The 22497-nt window shown below is 38.7% G+C and overlaps 1 protein-coding gene across 1 annotated transcript in view; it reads right to left on the bottom strand.

Moving 5' to 3' along the window:
* Positions 1 to 2877: 2877 nt before the first annotated feature.
* The window catches only part of CDH2 (cadherin 2), a 212232-nt gene continuing 192612 nt past the window's right edge, over positions 2878 to 22497 (bottom strand). Inside the window, exons 15-16 of the mRNA XM_032859711.1 lie at positions 14570 to 14734; positions 2878 to 4287 (exon numbers count right to left, since the gene is read on the bottom strand). Coding sequence (XP_032715602.1) covers positions 4081 to 4287; positions 14570 to 14734 — 372 coding nt within the window. The 3' untranslated portion in view covers positions 2878 to 4080. The remainder of the gene's footprint in view (positions 4288 to 14569; positions 14735 to 22497) is intronic.

Below are 22497 nucleotides of genomic sequence, written 5' to 3'. Positions count from 1 at the left end.
TCCAAAACAATTAAAAAATCCCAGAAAATACAGGATAATAACTTTCTAATTTAAAAGTGGGAAGAACTTTTCAAAAATCTACAGTTGAAAATACTGAGAGTAAACCACATAAAACAAAAATTTCAGTATTTAAAAACACCATAGACAAATTTATAAGATTAGCAAAAGACCAGGAAAAAAAGAATGCATTTAATAAGTTCTTAGTAACTAATTGGAAAAGCCAAGTAATTCAATAGAAAAACAGTTCAAAGAAGCACAAATGGCTAATACACATAAGAAAATAAATCACCATCCTGTCTTACTAGTAATCATTAGTAATTAGCTAATTAGTCATAATTAGCCTGAGATATCTCTTGCTCCTCATATTGGACATTATCATGTTTTAATGTCCAAGACGGCTGAGGGTGAAGGTCTAGAGGTTGTTGCACAGTGTTGGTGGAATGTCAGTTGGTTTAGTCTTTATTATGGCAACTTGACTGTTTCATTAAAATGTAAAATGCGCATATGTTACCATAGAAAACAGCCTATTGCACAGAGATTTCAGCACTGTGTACACCTTTTTTTTTTTTTTTTTTTTTTTTTTTTGGTAATGTTACCGAAGAGATCCAAATCACTAGAAACAAGCTAGTGAAACATGTTTCTGGATGGGGTCCATAAACCACGTTCACAAATACGGTTTTTAAGGTTTTATTACATCACATGGTGACAGTCATTTCAGAGTGCTTGAAACAAGTACTGTTGCCTGACTCAAAGACTACCTTGCAAAGAAAAAGAATAAGGCCTTGGTTAGGTTGTCTTACATTTTGTGGTTACTATTTTGAGCCGCATAAAATCCTCTTGCCAGAAGAAGTTGTTGCTGGCTTTTAGAAAACCTCATCTACTTTTAGCTAAAAGTCAATTCTAAATGACATTAAAATACTTATAATTTTGGTCATATTTAATTCATTTCTCTCCACATTTTTTAATCCAGCATTTCCATCTCCAACCATCTCATTTAGAGAAATACCCCATGGGAAGTCATATGTCAAAGAATGTTAATTGTAGCATTTTTTCAGTAGCGAAAAAACTGGAAAATGACAAATTACTAAGGAAATGGCTAAGTTAACCATATGTCCATATTAAGGAATACTATATAGCAATTACATATAGGTTTATATGTATGTGTATGTATATATGTATTATACATACACACAATTATATATTATATATCTATAATATATTATATATATTATAAATGTATTATACACGCACACACAATCACACACAAATATGGAAAAATTTCCAAGGCACATGGTTTAGTGAAAAAGGCAAGTTACAGAAAACATGTAATATACAATCCCACTTTCATGAAGACCAAACAAAATAGAATTTTAATGGAAATGTGTGTTTAAAGATACTTATTGGAAAAAACTAGAAATTACACATCAAAGAGCTAAGGAAAGTTATTCCTTTATCAGGGTAGGGGTGGAGCTTCCACTTTTTATTGGTTTCCTTTTTGTTTGTTTTGAAAAGTGTTTTCACAAATAGAGTCATGTGTTACTTCTAAATATTGTTTATAATATTTACTGATTGTGAGTTTATAGAATGCTAATTAATCATACTTAAAATGTATATATATATATATATTAGATATGATCTCTGACTCTATCTATGTCAACAATAAATAAATAAATCAAGAGTGTTTACCTAAAAGAGGCTAATTTAAGTTCTGTGTTTGAATTAAGAAAAATAGTTCAGTATTCATTTGGGTGTATAGTGGCACAGTGGCACAGAATAAGAATCCATTTTTAAAAAGACTACGCCAATTAGCAAATTTGGTAAGTTTCATTACGGAAATTCCCAGAGGCAACCTCTGGCATTAATGATTAGAAAAGTAACAAGAAAGTATTGCTTACAGAGTGAATCAATAGAAAAGTGAATTTCCCTAATATAAAATAATCTTTATGTTAAGCAAAAAGACACAGAGCTAATTAGAAGAGGTATATTGTATAAATGTTTTTTGAACTGAACAGTATAATCCAGTGTGATAATCATCACGAAGCAAATAGAAAACACAGTGAAATGTTCTTCAAGTCTCTTAAAGTTCACTTGTGAATCATAGTAGGATGCATTCATAATTTTACAACATGTAGTAGGATCATTTCCCTTTTTTGTTCTCTGTGACTCTCTAGATAGGGCTAGCACTGTTCTGTATACTCAAAATTTGCTAAGAGAGTCCATCTGACACACACACACATATACACACAAAGGTAACTATGTGAGGTGATGGATATGTTAATTAACTTGACTGTGGAAATCATTTCATAACATATCCCTATATCAAATCATCATGGTGTGGTTCTTAAATATATGCACTTTTATTTATCAAGTATACCTCAATGAAGCCAGAAAGAGAGTCAATGAACACAAGTACCAGAGTAGGGTTCACTACGAACAGAAAATGGCTTCAGTGAATTACCTGAGATACTAGGTCTTTCAGAGCCAGTCCTCCACCTTTTCACCAAGCTTTTCCTAACGTGGGTGCTCGAATGGGAAAGGCCTGTTAGAGTCACTGTAGCCACGAGCTTGAGTGGAAAGGAATGAAAGCCTAAGTGACACGAAGAATTATTTAAAGTTCTCTGAAGTTACGAATGTCCTTTGTATACCACCAACAGCATAGTCTCTTCCGGATGTCTTTCTTCTGTGCTGGTAAGATCCACGGTGGGTCTCTCTGTCACGCCCTGGCCATGGTCGCCACGCTAAAGGTTTCAGTTTTGAGTGGCCCAAGAACAAATGCATACTTTGGTGAAACTGTTGTTCTCAACAAAACTCCAATACCTGGGATTTTCGCAACATTTATAGCAGCTCAAGTAGAAAAGAAAAAGTTCAAACCAGTCACCAGATCCAAAATTAGCATTTTATTCAGAACGCTGGGGTCAGAGGTGTATCATTTATATTCTGGTACACAATACAGAGGCAAAGCTGCTGTCAGAAGTCTTTCCAGTTTAAAAGCTTGTGTTTTTTTATTCATTTTTTTTTTTTAAAAACACAGACTTAGTAGTGCCTCCAGTGTCAGGCCACCCCTTTCTTTTCTTTCCTTCTTTTTTTTTTTTTTTTTTTGGTACAAATTATGTAAAACATTTGTGCTAAGAACTTTTCTCCCTCCCCAAACAAAAGAGAAAATAAAAAATAAAAAAAAATTAAAAAATTAAAAATTGAGTATTCTAACTACAGCTCAACAATTGAATCAAATGTCACTTTGTTTTGTAAATACTTTATCCATAACGAAAGATATAAACATGCAAAAAACCTGAATCCATAGTCCAAATAATACATACACATGTTCTGAAGTTTCTGCACTTCTCCATAGACTATGCCAATAAAACATTATGTACACATACCATTTTTACAGTGAAGTGGAAAAAATACAGTAAATAAAAAAGTGTACATGGATTAAGACCAAAATGTATCTAACATTCTAGTTTATGAAAAAATTCAATTTTGCTACAAATTGGTGATATGAAAACTCCCTTTATTTGCAACCAGCTGCGTAAGTTTTAAGATTTTAGTGAAAAAAGAAAACTAAAGTCTAAAACTAGAAGTAATGTACATTTTCCAATCTCATGGTCTCATCCCCCAAGATAATAAAATCGCTCCATGAGTTTTTGCTTTTTGTTTGTTTAATTCTGTGTTTTAATAAAAGCAAATGCAATGTAACAAAAGCGTATTGAAGCCTATCATGGTTTAACTTACTGCTCCCACCACAAAATATTTTGTCTTTTACTTATCGTTTCAGAAATCAGTACCATTAAAGCCTTAAACATAAAACTAATTCCAATCTGAAAAAGGTACAAAAAGGCACATAAAATCCCAGTGCTTCTGTACTGTAAAATTCAAGTGTAACTGAGCTCAGTGTTTTTCCAAACAGTATTGGATCACTGATATTCCCTCTGAGCCCAAATTGGTTTGCAGCCTATGCCAAAGCCTCCAGCAAGCACTGTGCTAGTAGACTACAAAGTTAAAGCCTAGCTTCTGAATGCTTTTTGGGAATATCAGTTGAAATTGTTTGTACTTGTCCAAAAACCAAGTTCACCCTGAAGTTCAGTCGTCACCTCCGCCATACATGTCAGCGAGTTTCTTGAAGCGTGGTCCCCAGTCATTCAGGTAGTCATAGTCCTGCTCGCCACCACTACTGGAAGAATTAAGGGAGCTCAAGGACCCAGCAGTGGAGCCGCTGCCTTCATAGTCAAAGACTAGGAGGGAGTCATATGGCGGAGCTGTGGGATCATTGTCAGCAGCTTTAAGGCCCTACAATTGGGAAAGACAAAGAAAGAATGTACAGAGGGTTAGAATTTGCAAGCCACAAGCAGATCCCAGGGGTCCCAGGGAATGAGACACTTGTTTGTAAGTCTCCACCTGCAAAAATTTTCAACCTGCAGAAATTGGGGTTATCACTATGTTTAAAAGTTGGACAAAAACGAACGTACACCCTTCCTCTGCAGGAAAGAACCGAGGAAGTCTAGCTCGGTGAGGCCGAGACGAACAGTGGGAGAATGTCCTCGACAGGTGGCAGAAAGGAATGGCCAACTGCTTGAGGCTCAGAAGGAAGGATCTCAAAGTCTGGTAATGCGTCTGAATAACAGTGCACTTGAATGAGTAATTACTGCTGGAATAAGTTACATGAGATAATGCAGAGGGCTGTGAAATCATGTCATACATGGACGCTAATCCAGAGTCAGAGTCAACAGCTTCTGACGAACAAGAATTACACATGCAAGGCAAAGGCAGAGATATACAAATGGGGGCCATGTGGTCCTTACCCCTCGACAAGCTTGTAATCTAGCATAAAGGGTATTACTGTAGTATCGTGTGAAATAAATGATAAAGAAGTAATAAAACTACAATGTCTAGGCAAAAATAAGAATGCTAAAAATAAATAAGTAAATAAGTAAATAAATAAATAAATAAATAAAAGAAAGAGGGGAAAAAAAAAAAACCCCAGATTACCACTGAGAGCTAGGAGTTCAAGGAGGACGTGGTATATAGGACCTAAATTTGGAAAGGAAATCAAAGAAAAATGAAGGAAAATGGAAAACTGACCAGATGTGATTACAATGCAAGGAAAGTTACTTGTTAAATCATTTATGTTCTTCATTAAACATAAAATGTTACATTCATTGATAAACTGTGATCAGGTCTTATTTTTTAAGAATGGAGTGACTGACTTCTAGTTCCCATAGGCCCTATGGAAGTCATTATCTAATGTTTGTATGTAGTATAAATACGGGGGTGGGGGGGTCTTGCAAATTTAAACTAAAGACTGTTAAAAAACTAAGAAGCAACGAAATTATTATCTATATATTTAACTCTTGCAAAAACATGCTTTTTAATATATGATTCATGTATCCACAGCCAATTCATAATTACGCTTTATAGAATCTTAAAGGTTTAATACTAGGCCCTTTTGGTGTTTTCTCTAATTTTCCCCCACTTCTAGTACTCCGAGATATACCATCATCTGCTTTTTACTCTGCTTTTTTAAATGCTAACGGGTTATGGTAGCCTCCCTTATTGTCCTAAATTCAACCCTTCCCATCTACATGTATTTGATGAATATGTATATGTGGGACTTTTTAATCTGTATGTGTTCACCTAGTTATTCTTCCGAGATGATAGAGGAAGAAGAGAACAAAAGAGCATGAGAATTTAAGGTAAGACTAGCATGTATAGCGGTTAGTGGTGAAGAGATCAGACCTCTTATTCACTATATGCTGGGTGACACCTCAGCTCTACACAGTATCCCTGTGGGATTTCAGCTAAGTTCTACAGGCTTCGTTTCCTCATCTGCAGTTATAGTAACAATAATAAGATCTTTATGAAGACTAAATAGAATAAAGGCACCATGGGCTCATCACAGTATCCGCTCTGTTGGGACTCAATGAAGATTAGTCTAAAAAAAAAAAACTTTTAAGTTTGGAGAAAAATCTTTTGCCTTGGAACCTGAGAAAAGAAAAATGTGAAGACATTCTATTTTAAGAAACAAAATGGCAGCTGCTTGAGTTCCATCAAAAATGAGAGAAAAGTACACACTACCAGTTTTCCCATTCCAAAGTCTCTTTTACCAACCAACCATCCTAACCATTTAATTAAACACCACTTTCCCTCATGTCTGGTTGGACTATGTATAACTCAGAAAAGCCAGTGTAGAATAACATAAAGCACATCTTCAGCAAACTACTTCAATGTATAAAACATAAATAATTTTAGAAAGGACTTCATTTATCATATTTATAGAATAAGCTACCAGGCAATTTTGCTAAAGCTGAAAATCACAAACTACAATTTCTCAGAAGTCCTAATTCCTTTCTGTGGTAGACCCTGTTACTGTCCTCAGTGATTCACTATCCTTTCCTTGTAGGTGGGTCCCGTGCCCACACTACCACAAGTGCCTCCCTGGAGCCAGAGTTTACTTCCCAAACCCACTGTCAGGCTTGGCTATGGGCTGGCTTTGGCCAAAACAACGTCAGCAACAATGAAGAGGAGACTCTGTAAGACCTCCATCTGATGGGTTTCCACCAGTTCCCTCTTGCCCACTCTCCCAGGAGAATAGACTGCCCTAGCTAGGAGTTTTCCTCCTGCCTGGATCCTAAAACAGAAGACACAAGGGGACCCAGCCATTGCCAGCCCCACAGTGAGCACAGAGTTCAGATAAGAAGTAAACCTTTGTTATTGTAAGCCACAATACTTGGGAGTTGTCAGTTACTGTAGCCTTAGCTGGTAAAAATCAAACAAAGCCCCTTCGTTTGTGTTTATTTATCCTACTCAAGATTTAATTATTGAATATGTATATTACCGCATATCCTGCTTAATGGTGGGGACACAGCTATTAAGAAGAGAGATCCAACCCCTGTTCTCACGGAGTTTATATTCAAAGGTGAGCATGCACCCTTTTTCCTTTTCCCAACAAAATCTAGCAACTGCAAACGTAAGCAATAGGTGATTCTTTTAGTTCAGCATGGGTTAACTTGAGTCGCTCTAAGAGCCAGACCCCAAAAGATCTGAGGGGAGATCAAAAAAAACAAAGAAAAGCCTGATGAGGAGAATAGGTTTCTGAAGACAAATGCAGGTTTTCCGGGCTTTCAGAAAGAGCATTCATGAAGATGAAACCTTCGAAAGCTGAAATGGCAGAACGCGAAGAAGCAATTACCATTCGTTTTTATAGGACATTTTTTGAGCATTCCCAGTCCCCAAAAAGAATGCCTCTGAGGCTTTTCTGGTGCCTTAGAACACATGTTGCTAACAGATGCCCATGATAAATGGAGATGAAGCAGAGATGCTCAGAGCCACAGTTCAAAGCCAAGCAGCAGGCTGCGAGGGGCTGGGGATAGTTCTGGGGAAGGAGCCCGGCGGGGCGCTCTCACTGCCTAGGGTGCACACTGCCTTTCTAACACCTCCCTGCAAAACAAATGCTGTGCATTATTTTTCACTTTCCACCTTTTTTCATAAAAGCAAACCCTTCTTTGGATTTCCTTGGTGAAACCAAGCACGGATGTAGGTCCTCCACAGAAGTGAAGCGGCAGAAGGCGGACGGACGGATGTTTGAAAAGTGGGGGGGACCTGCATTCAGTTTCCAGCATGACCTTCAGTAAAACTGCTTTCTAATGCGCAGAACAGAGACGCGGCGGATCAAGGTCACCATGTTCAGGTCATCTGCTTTTATCATGATTCAAAATTTAAATAGAAATACATGCAGAGCCGTGCCCAGTCTTTATGGTGTCGGCACCAAACTGGAAATATGAAAAGGTTACGACTAAAATTTTAAGTCCTAAAGAGTCAATGGCAGGGCGTCAAGTGTTGTATGGATTCAGTGGAGAGGAAGCAATGGCCTGTGTTTACCAAGACTTAGGGACGAATGCGGGAAACTGTCTGGTCTTCACTGGCGTATGGAAGGACCAGAACCTCTTCATAGCACGTCTAAGCCCCCTAATTCAACTCCTTAATATAAGCAAAACACTGCTGAAAATCTAGTCCCCTACTCACTACGGAGATTCTAAAATATATTCATTTCTTCTAAATTTCTTTTAGCTCCTGCCCTTGTTTTTTTGGATCAACCTGGTCATTTTTTGTTTCCTCCTTCCATCTTTCCTCCCACTACCTTCCTACCTTCTTTCTTTCCTTCCTTCCACACTGTCTCAGGTCTTAAGTAATTACAAAAGACAAAAATCAATCAATCAATCAATCAATCAATCCCTGGACTTTTCAAGAACTCTTAGGTAAGCCATCTTTCTAGGCTGAAAGTTAAGTATTCTAAGCCTCCTCCACTTAGAATAGCACTGATTTTTATCTGAGAATGAAATACGACTCTTCTGGATGAGGTATTATATAAATTCTGGGTCCTATTTTGGTAATTCTAAAAAGATCCTAGTTAGGTTCGGAGAGACTGAAAATGACAGGTACACAGGCAGAGTGAATGTGTGGGAGAAATCCGGTGGGCCACGTACCCATCTGGTCCTCCTTTATGCGATTCTTTTATTCTTAGGTGTGGACGCCATGTCACATGAAGGGTAATGAACTATTGTCAGCTCTGCCAACTAACTGCATGGGTTTCTCTTCTCCACCTGGTTTGACTAAATCTGGCAGAGTAGGTGCCTATTTCACCTTTCCTGGAGGGGCAGATTTTGAACTCCGGATAAATCTGAACTATTTTCTATAGTTTGAGGTGTCTCTGTAGAATGAAAGAGCCCGTGGCTCCAGCTGATTCTTGCTGAGCTTGTATTTATAGACTTCTGATCCTATGCTTTATGGATGGAGATATGCTTTTATGGGAGCTATAAAAACCCACATTTTTCAATGAGGGAACACACGAGGGATATAAGAGGAAAGAGATCCTATTGATTCTCTTACATCCTGCCTTCTGTTAGCTCAATGCCACCTGCTTTAGTTCGGGCCCTCTTTATATCCTGCCTGGACCACAGCAAAAGCCTCTCTAACTGGTCTCCCGGCCACCAGTACTTGTCCTGCTTCATTCCTACAATCTACTAGTGGTTTCTCTCTCAGACGTTATTTGAAGTCGCTCCCCCAAGTAAAACTCTGATTGCTCTCCATCCCCTACTGCAGTGTTTCCCACGTAAGGAAGGGGTTCCGCTGGGGGTGGGCCACAAGATTTTTACTGGTGCATGAGCACTTTACAAAAATCACCTCTATTTAAAAAATGAAACTAAAAATTGATTAAAAGTTTAAGTGAATACTAGAAGAGGTGTGTGGATATGGGGAAAAAATAAACCAAAACTAGAAAGTGTTACTCAAATGCTGGAGGTCTGGGTAACCTGTAGGCTCAAGTTAAAAATCTTTAGCAGATCATTCAGTGAACCTGGAGTGTTCATGCAGGTTTTCCGTCTCAGCCATTCTCAACTTCGGCAGCCACAACTAAATTATTTACCAAAATCCCAAATCTAAAATTGTCATGTTTTTATGCACCCTATGTTATTTATATATTCATTTTCTGCAAGCTGAAATGTGATTTTCTTTCAAACTTCCCCACTCATAATTTCTCACTTGGTTTATATCCATCCATCCACCCATCATCATTTAAAGCCCATTAAGATGTCACTTTCACTGCATGGATTACTTCCCCCAGTCATGACTGGGGGTCATTCCCAAGGTCCCCTTGACTTTCATTGCCATGTTTTGGTTACACTAGATTGTGACACCATTTTCTGCCAAGCATGCGGATATTCATTTCATATCTTACTGTCCACCCCAGTGCCTGACATCCAGCAGGCATCCTAGAAGGTCATTTGGGACTGCTGTCCTGGGCTTAGGCTCTCACCTCATCACCTTGCTCATCTCCATAGACACTCCTTTCAGAAGAAGCGAGGATTTCAATTTCAAATGCATGTGGACATAAAAGCATACTAGGTTTACATTACAGTGGAATTCTGTGACTTAATGCCAACATTACTATGTCCCTTTCTGAGAATTTCACTTTACCTAATGCAAATTTTTTGGAGGGAGATTTTGTTTTATTTATAACTGGAGAACAGTAACTTGTCCTATAACTAACAAAACACTGATAATAATTAAGAGATTTTACTATGTGATGGGCACTATACCAAACACTTTGTGTGGAGTATCTTATTCGGTCTTTACAGAAATCTTAAAAGAGGATTTATTATTATCCTCATTTTATATATATATATATGAAAGCTGGAAATCAAAGAAGCTAAATACAAGGCCCTTGACTTTGTACAGGGTAACAGAGCTGTTAGGTGAGGCAGCTGGCTTTGAACTCAAACAAATGCCCGACTGCTGAAGTGGACAGAGACATGTTAAAGAGGACAAATAAATTTAATACTGGAAAAAAGGCAAAAGTTCTATGCTTTAGTAGTTTCGTGCAAGTTATTTAAGAAGCACTTTCTGTAAGTTTTTAAATATCAATCAAAAGTTGGTCTTTTAACAGAAATATGTCCTTGGTTTTTGTATTTTTGAGATAAAGAAATATATAGGATTAGTAAAGTTATTGGAGGTATGCTAATATCTGTCAGGCTGAGATTAAATGAATTTGTTTCAACTTTTCACCCTCTGAAGGTCATATTTAAAAACCTTAAAATAGAATGAAACTTGGCAGTTGAAATTAAAAAAATGTGTGATTTGTTTTACTCTACCTACCATACTAGAAACATAGTATATTTTTGATAGTCAAGGCAATATTCATTGATTATTTAAATAAACAAACCAGAAAATGTTCTCATGGGCTTACTTACTCCGCACATTAGAAAAACACTCCATTTATAATCCCACCATACTATTCTTACTTTGGAATATTCGGTACTGTGCTAAATCAAATAACAACTGGGGATAAAGAAATTTGTTTGCATTTTACATGTAGTTATAAAATATGCTTGAATTCTTTCTAGGTGTCCTCAACTTTTAAAACTTGCCATGAATGTATTTTTATCTGTCCAGTTATAGAAAGATAATGAATGGGTGTGTTAAGTGGAACTATCTACATGGTATATCTGATGTTACCTGACTTAGGCCTTTTGATGGTTGCAACCCCCTGAATTTTCCCACAGACCTGACCACCTCATTCCTAAACTCTCATTGTAGTTTCTTCTGTGACACCTTCACCTCTGTAGACTTTCTTCCTACGTCTAAATGTACGGCATTTTTGTGTGAATGTTTGGTCTTCCAACTCGTCCACATTTCTCCATCTTACAATCCCATTCAGAGTCATGGATTCTGTAGTTAGTTGGAGAAACATTTCCAAATGTGATCCAGTGCATTCATGTACTCACCAAACCAATGTGTCCCACACTGCCCTGAGGGACACGTGCACCTCTTCCCCTGGAGGCAGAAGCGGACCCTGAGATAGGAGTCAGGAGGGAAGGTGAGTCCTGGGTATGATAGGATGTCACCGGATGGCCTACCCCAAACTCTGTGTGCCTGACCTTCTCTGAGTTGATAAAAACTTAATGAAGGAACTAACATCTAGAAAAAGGGGGAAGGGCACTCTACGCAGAGAGGACAGTGTGGGAACAGGTACGGATATGGGATTACAAGCCAAGCCTGGGAGGCAGAAGTAGAGTCCCTGTCCTTGGCCTATAAGATGCAGGTTTGGGGCAGGGAGGGTGCTGAGATGAAACTGTAGAGCTAAGGAAGGATTACACCCAATGGTGTCTGGCAAAGGAAGGCGTCGGATACCAGAATGTTTGCCTGGTACAAAGACCGTGCTTGCAGCAAAGTAGGGAGTAAGCACAAAGAGAATCCAGGTCTAATTTATTTTCTTTCTACATATTACTAGTACAAATATGTAAACACAGGAGATGTTCAATAGTTATTTGCTCAATGAATGACCCTAAACCAAGCTCAAGATCATTTCAAAATGAGCCATTTTTAGCCAAGGCAGACAATCCTCAAATTATGAACTGACTGCATTCTAGAAGTTAATTTGCAAGTCAGTCGTTTGGCACCAAGTTTTCCATAGAAGTACTGAACTATGTTCATTATGGTCTCGAGTTACTTTTTAGGCTGTGTACGTTTTACGTTGAGCACTGTTCTAGGAAAAGGAAATTACAAATGGAAATTGTGACTGGAACTCTTTCTACTGTGCCATTTGAGGGGCTGCATAACTGAATTTAACTGAATCTTATTAACTAATCTTCTCTACCTACGGAAGAAAATCCAGTTCCTGTAAAAAAGGCAAATGAATACATACGTAGACACAACCTGAAAACACGCACTACAACACAACTTAAAACAATCAATATGCTATTTTCTGAAGTTTAGTCAGCTCTAGTAGAATAAAGGCCCAGACAAAAATCTTAATCAACCGCAAATCAGGCGGTACTCATCACTTTACGCCGTATTCACCTACCACAGCCCGCGGATCCCTTAACACAACAAAACCTAAGAGCAAGGCACCACACTGGGTGCTGAGGTTACTCAAAAGATGAACAAGATAAAGCCCCCACCCTGGAAAGCAGGCATAGGCTCACGCAGGAGAGAGAAATGTCGACAGTTACACCTCCGTGGCCTGGGTTATCATGCAGGAAGTGTCTTGTTAACTCTTCCCAGAGGGATCAAAGAGGGCCTCACAGAGAATGGGATGTTTGAGGTGAATCTGAAGGCTAAGGAGGTGTTTCATTGATGGTTAAGAAGGTAAGGGCTTTGCAGAAGTTACATTATAGTCAAAATTGGGATGATCTGAGAAACTGCAAATAGTTCAACGGGCTGCAGCCTTGGAAGGAAATGTCATGGGGGAAGAGGGCAGGAGTCAGATTGGAACAATAGTCTTACACATGACACCTAGTGCTTGACCTCTTGTCACTGAGAAAAGAACAGTGCTATGGATGGAATGGAATCCCACAGAATACTGACACTTTGGGGACAGGCAGGAACACTCCGTTAAGTATTGTTGAATGACACTAAAGGTAAAATGCTTGCTCTAAGAAAGCCCAGTTCCTGCACCTCTATTCAAAAGATTCACTGTATCTCAAACCCCACAACCACAGGGCTAAGGCAACGATTTCTCATGACAACAAATGCTAAATTAGAAGTAAAATCATCAGCGGTGCCTGGGTGGCTCAGTGGGTTAAAGCCTCTGCCTTTGGCTTGGGTCATGATCTCAGGGTCCTCAGATCGAGTCCCGCATCGGGCTCTCTGCCCAGCAGGGAGCCTGCTTCCCTTCCTCTCTCTCTGCCTGCCTCTCTGCTTACTTGTGATCTCTGCCTGTCAAATAAATAAATAAAATCTAAAAAAAAAAAAAGAAGTAAAATCATCAGGCATTCTTAACTATTCAAAAAAGATCTATCTAGTCATAGATATAAAATTCCTTGCAAATCCCCTAACCAAGTCTCTATACAAATAAGTGGAAAAGTCGGGGCATATTTTTATAGATAAAGAAGTTATTGGGACTCTGTTGGTTCACCTTCCATCTGTTTTCAAACCGTGACTAAAACAAATTAACCTATTACCTGTTTAACAGAAGTGAACGCATATGTTCAGAAAGCAGTGTGAATTTCAAAAATAGACAGTAATGAAGAGTTGTAAAGGGAAAGAAATACTCCAAGCTTGTTTCAAAACTTTTTTTTCTTTTTTTACAAACAATAACTGCATCTAAAAACCTAAAGTAGTCTGATTATGTATATATAATATAGGACTACAAGGAAGCCTGGGAAATAAGAGTGTTATCAGCACATGACAGAAGGCGATATATGACCGAAGTATTCCACCCTGTAATGCCCAGAGACCTATTCTGATCTTAGAGATACTCAGTGGCAAGACATGGCCAGAGAATAGGAGTCCCACTACAGACTCGCAATTGACATCAATAGGTATTGCTCTCTTATACTTAACACTAAACATTCAGAAGGAGAATTGCAGTAAAACTATGGACACGATCAAAAGAAGCAGCACAAATCATTTTACTTCAAAATTTAAGTATTAAATGTAGCAGAACTCATGGTCAGTAATGAAATAAAAGAATGCCCATAACAATTTTGACAGTGGGACTCATATCTGTTATATGCAACAGAGAATTAGCTGCCTCTTATAGAAGCTCTTAAAACTCCTCAACTAGACAAGTATTTAAATCACTTATATAATATTTAATTTAGCTCCTCTTCCTACTAATCTCATTTGATGGAACTCTAGTCATTGGGTAGGCACTGAATTCTCAACATTTGTGGGATCCAAAGGGTACAGTGTGAGGAAAATGAAAATGAACTATTATTACATTCATCAGTGCTAATAAATGAAATTAGAATACAGTATAACAGTATTAGTCTATTTATTACTTGTAATCTAGGGGAAAAGCCTTTTGAAGATAGTGTAACTAATACTGATATGTATATGAATGTCATTTACAAATACAGAATTTTAATTGACAGATATGCTTTTCTGGCCCATCAAACCAATTATATCTTTCGGTTATTGAAGCCACATTTGCTTTAACACTAAGAGAAGATCAAGAAAATCAAGTGTGCTTTAACAAACCACATAGCTGTATTCCAAGCAATCTAGTTTACATATAGCTAACCGTTAGCATAAAATAAACACCCTTATAAAGAAAGTGAGCTTATCTCTGCACCTCATTAATGAAGTCCCCAATGTCTCCAGGGTGTGGGGCTGCAGATCGGACAGGGTACTGGGGCTCTGCGTGGATGGGTCTCTCATCCAATCGTCGGATTCCTACAGGCTTGATGGCATCAGGTTCCACGGTATCAGGCTGCTGGAGCTGGCTCAAGTCATAATCCTGCAAAAGACAGAATCAAAAACCCATGGTAGATGGGCATAAAGATGGAAAATTACAACCTTTGTTTTTAAACACATACCCAGAATGCATAGAAATGAGTGAAATTTAACATAATGGAAAAGTTGCCACCATGAGTTTTTCATGTTATGATTAAATATTTCTTTCACACAGCTCTTTCTTCTGTGCTTTTCATTCCTACAGTCTGTGCTCCATCTGCTTTCCTATGTTTCTCATCAGTTTCCAATGGAAAACAGCAGTGAGATAAGGCCCCACTCTAAAATGACTAAAAACTGCCTAGAAGATAGAACGGTACCATAGCAGCCAAGCTACTAACTTAATGTGGGGTTCAAGACCCACTACCCTAACTTAGAACACCTTCACATATTAGGTATTTCAAGTTGAAAGAATAATTAAAAAACAAAACAAAACAAAACAAAAACGAAGCCAACAGCACAAACAGCAAGTAGGAAGGTCACTCTAACTCCCCTCACACTTGCCCTTCTTCCTTGAAACGGGTCATAAAAACTCCCACATGAAAGGTCCCCTCCCTGTACCGGGAGGTGGAAGGAAGACATTCTTTTCATCAGAGACAGAGACTTTGGGGCCAAGGAATCTGTACCAATAAACCTAGTTAGACTAACCTTTATTTCCCTAATTACTTCTTCACCATTTACTAGCCATCACCCAAACCTTTGGTCTGTCAATTCTTAGAAATGTGTTGTTTCTTTGTCTAAAAGGTATAAAAGCTTCCCACTCTGGACACTTTGGATCTACATTCTCTCGGAGGCTCTCATGAACATATTTAAAAGTTTAATGTGTATGCTTTTCTCTGTTCATCCATCTTTGCTAGTTTAATTTTCAGACCCTGAGAGGGACTCTGAGAGGGTCAAGGAAGACTTTTTTCTTTCCTACAATGTCTTTAACATTAAAATTAGAAAAAAAAAGATGATGCTGATGTGTTTTCCTTCAAGAAAGGCAATAGTTCACCGAGGTTTCAAAACCGATCACTCCTTCCTTTCAGTGGCCTAGAGTTGGCAAATGATGACAGTGAGCTTCATGAGACCCATTTCCTATTTTTCTCAAAGAATGACTTTTTCTTTTGTAAAGGGTTATCTAAAGCAACACTAACAACAAAGGAGAAGATGCCACAGAAACTATAGGTGGCCTACAAAGCCTTATATCAGGCCTTCTACAGAAAAAGTTTGCTGATCTCTGGTCCCATGGTGTGAGGTGAGGGGGAGTAGATGCTCTTCCAGGGCAGCGCTCTGGGAATGTTCCAGAAAACCAGCCTGCCCACTTTTAGACGGACAGAGTAACACTCATGAAGAAGGATGCTCTGAGCCCCCCAGTTTGGGCCCTCAGAACTATTTTTGGCTTTAACATCAGCCAGTGAGATAGGAATAAAGAAACGGACTATAATGTGGAAATGCATCAGTATTTTGGGTTTGGGCAAATACTTTGTAGTTTTCAAGCTCCTAAATTCTGATGATAGAAGATTCTCCAATTTAATGTGCACATTTACAGAGAGTGCAGACTTTCTGGGATTCTTCATAGTTCATCTTTTTGTCTAAAACCAGCTTGGCACCATCGGAAATATCTCTATAGTGGTTTTGATTTATTCAACACTTGAATACTCAGCCCTAACTGGCACTGGCCTTACATGTGTTCCCTCACATCATCCTCTGATTAGCACTGATCCATCGTCAGCTTTATTATCCCCACGTAAGAGTTGAGATGGAATCTCAAATAACCCAAGTAACTACATTCTTGGTCCCAAATCTACTAAGACTCAGAGACAGGGCCTGACTGATACATGTGAGCCTTACTTCAAAGCCTCGCTCTTTGACAGTCACCTAGGAAAGTGAGTCAAGTCCAAGCTCTGAGGCCGGAGTTAAAAAGTAACAGATTAGGGATGCCTGGGTGGCTCAGTTAGTTAAGTTGCTGCCTTCGGCTCAGGTCATGATCCCAGTGTCCTGGGATCGAGTCCCACATCAGGCTCCCTGCTTGGGAGCCTGCTTCTCTCTCTGCCTCTGCCTGCCACTCTGCCTGCTTGTGTATGTGCTTTCTCTCTCTCTCTCTCTCTGACAAATAAATAAATAAATAAATCTTAAAAACAAACAAACAAAAAAAAGGTAACAGATTAGATAGATTGAATATGGAGGGCCAGGAAAGCTGAGACACTCTCCTCCTGACCACCATCCTGGAAACAACTCCTTACCAAGAGATTCAGCTAACCTAACCACTGAAGGCACCGAGGAAAAGCCCTTCCTCTCACGATTGTATAAGGGGCTACGGGACGTGAGGAGACAGGTGCGCAGGGAAGGACAGGCCATGTAAACTTGGTATATTGCAAAGTACAAAATGTTCGAGGAGAAAACCTGTGTGAGGTTTGAAACTTGAATAATCTACGTGTGAGAGAGAAGAGACCCTTCTGGGATTATCAGCAGCATAAGCAAAGATATGGGAATGCTGTTTTCTCATCAGGATAGAGGACTTCAGACTCTCCATATAAAACCTGAGTGAAAACAGCTCGATTGTTCACAAATGTGCTCCATTTTAAATTTTATGGGATTTATGAGCAATTTATAGACTATCTTGGAAACATACAATGATATAGCAGATGTGAAGGCCTTTGAAAAGCTAAAATGCTATACAAAATAAAAACAAGGATTTATTTAGAGAACTCTGGATGCTTACACACCAGAAGCATGTTTTCCCAGGTCATGTTTAACTGCATAACTCCCAGGTATAATAGAGTGGGATTAAACTATGTGTCTCCTGACTATGACTGAAGCTTTACATAGGAAGAGAAAAACAGGTTGTAAGTATACTGATAAGAGTTAATAAATATTTTTATGCTGAGGGTGTAAAATATTTTATAAAAAGTCTGAATTACATGAAATTAAATAATTGAATCTTATGGTTAAGGATTGTCTTTCACCTGGTGACAAACTCCTTGATACTCAGTATCTTATATGATAATTCTGTATAGGAATTTCCTGGGCATAATTAGAGACAAAAGAAGCAAACGGGCTTTGCTCATGCTATTCCTTACCTGGAAAGAACCTGTGCTCCCTGATTGCTTATATAGCTTCTACTATATCCAAAGGTTACAAAGGTGAATGCATTTGGACCGGCCAGCAGTGCCTTAAAATTTTTCTAATAAATTGCCAGCATTTAGACATAGGGATAGTTCACCTGAAAATGGCATGATCTGGCAAAATAGAGCTTAAACTCTGACATAATTTGTTAGACCTGAATGCAGCTATCTCCTCCGGACCAGGAGAGCATCTTCACCTGGTCTGCTTCACTTATTAGGGATATATATAACAGCATATTAATTTATATGTTTTTTATCTTTCTTTTGATAGCCTTTTCCTACTACCTTAAGAACCAGAGAGCAGGAATAGCCTTCAAAGATTTGTAGTGCTGCTCCGTCCTTTCCACCATCAAAATGGCAAGCCTGTAGAAAGTGCTCATTAAAAAATGTGTTGAATAAAGTCTCAGCGATGATATTCATGCCAAATGTTCAAAAGAGCAACCAATTTAAGAAATGTGCCTTGGATTGCATTCTATTCCATCAGTATGCAATGGGGAGGGACAGAAAGACCCCCCCCCCTACAAGTCCCGTCACTGAGATTCATTGCGCTGGTGAGTCCCCCACAATGATGGAAACGTGTCATGTTCCTCAGCTGTGATGGTATCAAAAAAAGAGGCAGAAAACCACTGATTTACGGGAAGTTAGAAACTGGGTTAAAATGGGTGGCTTAACATTTCTCTGTGATGGTTTCTCCTGCCTATTATAAGCATGGAATATAAAAAAATCTGATAATGCTAAGGAGTGCGCAGAAATGTCTTCAGGTCACAGGGACAGGTTTTTCTGTCCACATCCATCTGTGTTATATGGCAGAGGTCCCGACCTGTGGGTCCAATTTTAAGCCTTTTGATAAGAGGTCACTCTGTGCAAACCTCCTAAATTATACATCTTTACAATCCCATAATACTTTACTTAAACACACAAATTACAACATGTAGAATGAGAATTAGAAAGACAATTACAGAGACTGAAAACATCCTCAAGGTCATTGGGTTCATGGTCTTAGTTCTGAAGATTACAAAGAAACAATCCAAGAGGAAATCTTTTATTTTGATCTTAAAACTCTCTAGAGAAAAAGTAGATCTGAAAATTCTCTTATGATTGTCAACCTTTATTTGCAATATTAACTTCCTGAAAAAATTGAATTTTCAAATGAAGGCCAAGGAAAATCTTGTTTTAAAATATTTGGAACATATGTTATTTGGTAACAACCATTAGAAGTAGGCATGGAATTATGGTTTTTAGAATATTAACATTGCAATTAACTAATTTTTTGTCCATCTATGATTTAAAATATCTTAAGGGTGATACAATTATGGGAGAGTTACTAAAAAGTTAGTTAGCAGCTAACTCTGGTTTTGGCTTTTCTTGTTAAATTCCACTGACTTGCAATGATTTATAATTGGTTCAGTAAAGATACCACGAATCTACCCTAAGGCATTGGTTATGTTTAAATAAATTAAAATGCTGCATCAGTATAGATAGAAATTCTGGAACTGAGGTAAAAATTTCAGGGAGCTAAAAAAAAAAATCAGAAGCTACATTGCTAGCAGCATCTATAGAATTGTGCAATTAAATCTGGTTTAGAGAGTGATGAAAACACTCATTTACTGTTTCACAAGTATTTAAGGAGAGCCTACTGAGTGCCAGATGCCATTTTCAGCTCAGGGTATGTATGAAAGAAGGAAACCAACCTTCACCTGGTGCCCGTCATTTGTCAGGAATGACACTACATGCTTTCTCGAGTGATAACCTCACATACTCTGAGCACAAATCCTTCCGAGTGCATGTTGTTCTATCCCACTGATTACCATAGGTCAGAGAGGTTAATGATTTGCCCAAGGTCACAGACTCAGGTAAGCAGTGTGGAAGGATAAAACAAGAGACCGCCAGAGCAAGCGAAATTAAAAAAAAAAAAAAAAAAAAGCCTATATATATCATTGCCCCAGGGGCCGTGAAGACATGCACAGGACAGTTTGCTGAGGTGGGAAACATGAGGGGGTTTCCCATGCCAGAAGAGGCGTTCAGGGAGGTTATGCTAAGTAAGCTAACTGTAACTAGGCGCTGGGATCTAGCCCTCTGGCCTGTGCAGTTGGTTCAACTGTGCCTCGTTGAGTTTTAGTCAGAATTTAGGATTCTTCATTTAGGATTTAGGTCTGACATAAGGAGGGCCTATGCGGAGAGCCCGTGGGGGGAAGCGGGAAGGGAGGCACTGAAAGTTCCCAGTGCTTTATCAGCTTCCACTGGGGAGAAGAGAAAAGGAACACAGGAGCCAGCTTCCCTATCTCCTAAGCAAGGGCTGTTACAAGTGGAAAACTTTCCTTTTATAGTAGCAAAGGCAAGGAACTTTCAAATTCCCATATAGATAAGGAAAACATTTCTAATGTTTTGAGGCTGAGAGAAGTAAAAGTACTAACATGAAAGTAAATGGACCAAATTCTGAAAGGAAAAAAAAAAAAAAGAAAGTTATCTGGAAAAATAGCTGACTGTGGCACAGGCAAAAACTCTTCAGACAGACAAAAAGGAATGGAAGATGGAAGAGAAGAACATTATTATCTCACCCTCTATAGCTCCTGGCATTAAAATAATTGAATAAAATAGTGATAAGGTGTCAACACATTACCATACCACTGCTGACAAGTAAGTCAAATACCCTTGCAAGCTTTATGTAAATGACGATACTCCGTGATTTTCCTCCACAGTCAAATATAGTTATGATGGTAACTCCCTACCCAGGCGAAATGATGTGGAAGACTAAGTAGATTCTACAGATTATGAAAGCCCCCGAAAACAAAAGATTTGCTAAAAGCTTTTCTGGTTTGAATCACGAGCCTTACAGAGATAAAATAACTTGGGGACAGCTGAAGGACCTCTATTCTCTGCTTTCATATACATCATAATCTCACTAGAGGACTAGTTTCTCACTTCCCACCAGGAACGTAGCCAGGTCCCCATGAAGAGGGAACACGTTCATTGTTTCTGCCTCATGGTTTACTGTTAGTGCTGCCCTGCCACAGCTTCTTTCAAAATTCTCTCAAAATTCGGTCTCCAGAATTTTGAATGTGCTGAAGTTTCACTCTTTGGTGCAAAATGATGGTTCTGTTGTAGAAAACTGACATTGTTGAAATTTTATCACAGCTTAGTCCCTATTGTAAAATTACGGCATATCTCTTGGAAAGATGTTGCAAATCCCGTTCCATTAGATTTGATTCAACAAATAGTTTTCCGGAGAGTCTCTTGCCTCACAGACACAGTTGCCCATAGAGCTCTCAGTCTAGTGACTTTTAAAAGAATGCATTCAAAAATGATGAAAACTAATATAATGCATATATAAGCAATTACAAAAATATGGGAGGGGAAAGTGTGAGCTGCTGGAGGAATAAAGGATGTGGCTGTGCGGGGCCTGGAGCATGGAGCAGAGTAGCAGGGCTTCAGAAAGACGACATTGCTCCTGAAATCTGACATTTATTTTTTTATACTAATGTTTGTCATTTCCCACCCTTTCAGTGCAATTCAGTTATAGCCCTATACTTCTTAACCCATTCAAGCATGTCTGTCTGGGAGACACACGGTATACTTTCTAAATCCGTCTTCAGGCCACGCTCCCACCTCAAGCTCCAAATTCTGACAAAAAATACAAATGTCACCATTCAGACAAGATCAAAGTCATTCGATGTTAGTCTGACCTAGTATTCTATCTTGGAGGAAACCTAAAAATAGGGAGTAAAGAAATGATAAGATTTGGTTGGGAATACGGTGACGGAGCATCAAAAATCCTCCTCCACTTTAAGTCACCTTGTTTTGGAATTTCCTAAGGAGAACTAATCATTGCTTAAGATAAACATACACATCAAGGGAGCGTACTACAGTGATTGTAAAAGATAGAGTCTGAAATCAAAATGCCTTGATTTCAAACCCTGACTTCACCATATCCAACTGGATGACCTTGGGCAGGTTCCATAAAGGTCCTGTGCTAACTTTAAGAGTGTTCAAACTTCAGACAAAATGCTACTGAGGGCTCCATACCGTCTAACCCGTCAGGGGTTTAGTTAGCAAAACGTTTTTAGTAAGGGCCAGAGAGTAAACATTTTAGTATCTTTGGGCCATATAATCTCTATTATAGGCTCTCAACTCTGCAGCTACCCCATAAAAGTAGCCACAGATAACACGGAAACAACGGACAAGGTGCATGGCTGTATTCTAATGCAACTTTATTTATAAAACCAGGCAGTGGGTGGATCTGGCCAGGTGACCAAACTTTGGCAAATGCCACACTTAGTGTCTTAGCTCCCCCCTCCCAACCCCGGCCAAGGCATAATGTAAAAACATAGCTGGCATTCAAAATCCTTACCACTGTTATTACTGGGATATTGGTAACTTTCTAGTCCTCTAAAACTAAATCTAATGATCTAAAAATTATGATTAGTCAGGAAGAATGAATAATAAAATGAATTCCAGGAAACATTTTGTTCCTTCACACAAAGTGACAGGAATGACAAATAAAAGGTTGGGTGCAAATCACACGCACATTAAAAATACTTCACGCCGGGTGGGGAATGAACGGGCCCAGACCAGCTGAGAATATGCCGCTGGTAGCCTACCGATGTGTGTCACCTGCCGGTAATCATTTTGAGAAGAGCTGGCACAAAGGGAATGACAATGTACT

The sequence above is a fragment of the Lontra canadensis genome, unplaced genomic scaffold (genome assembly GCF_010015895.1).
Source record: "Lontra canadensis isolate GAN:19392208 unplaced genomic scaffold, GSC_riverotter_1.0 scaffold17, whole genome shotgun sequence".
NCBI lineage: Eukaryota > Metazoa > Chordata > Mammalia > Carnivora > Mustelidae > Lontra > Lontra canadensis.
Note: the sequence above shows the minus strand (reverse complement) of the source record. Positions and strands in the feature narration are given on the sequence as shown.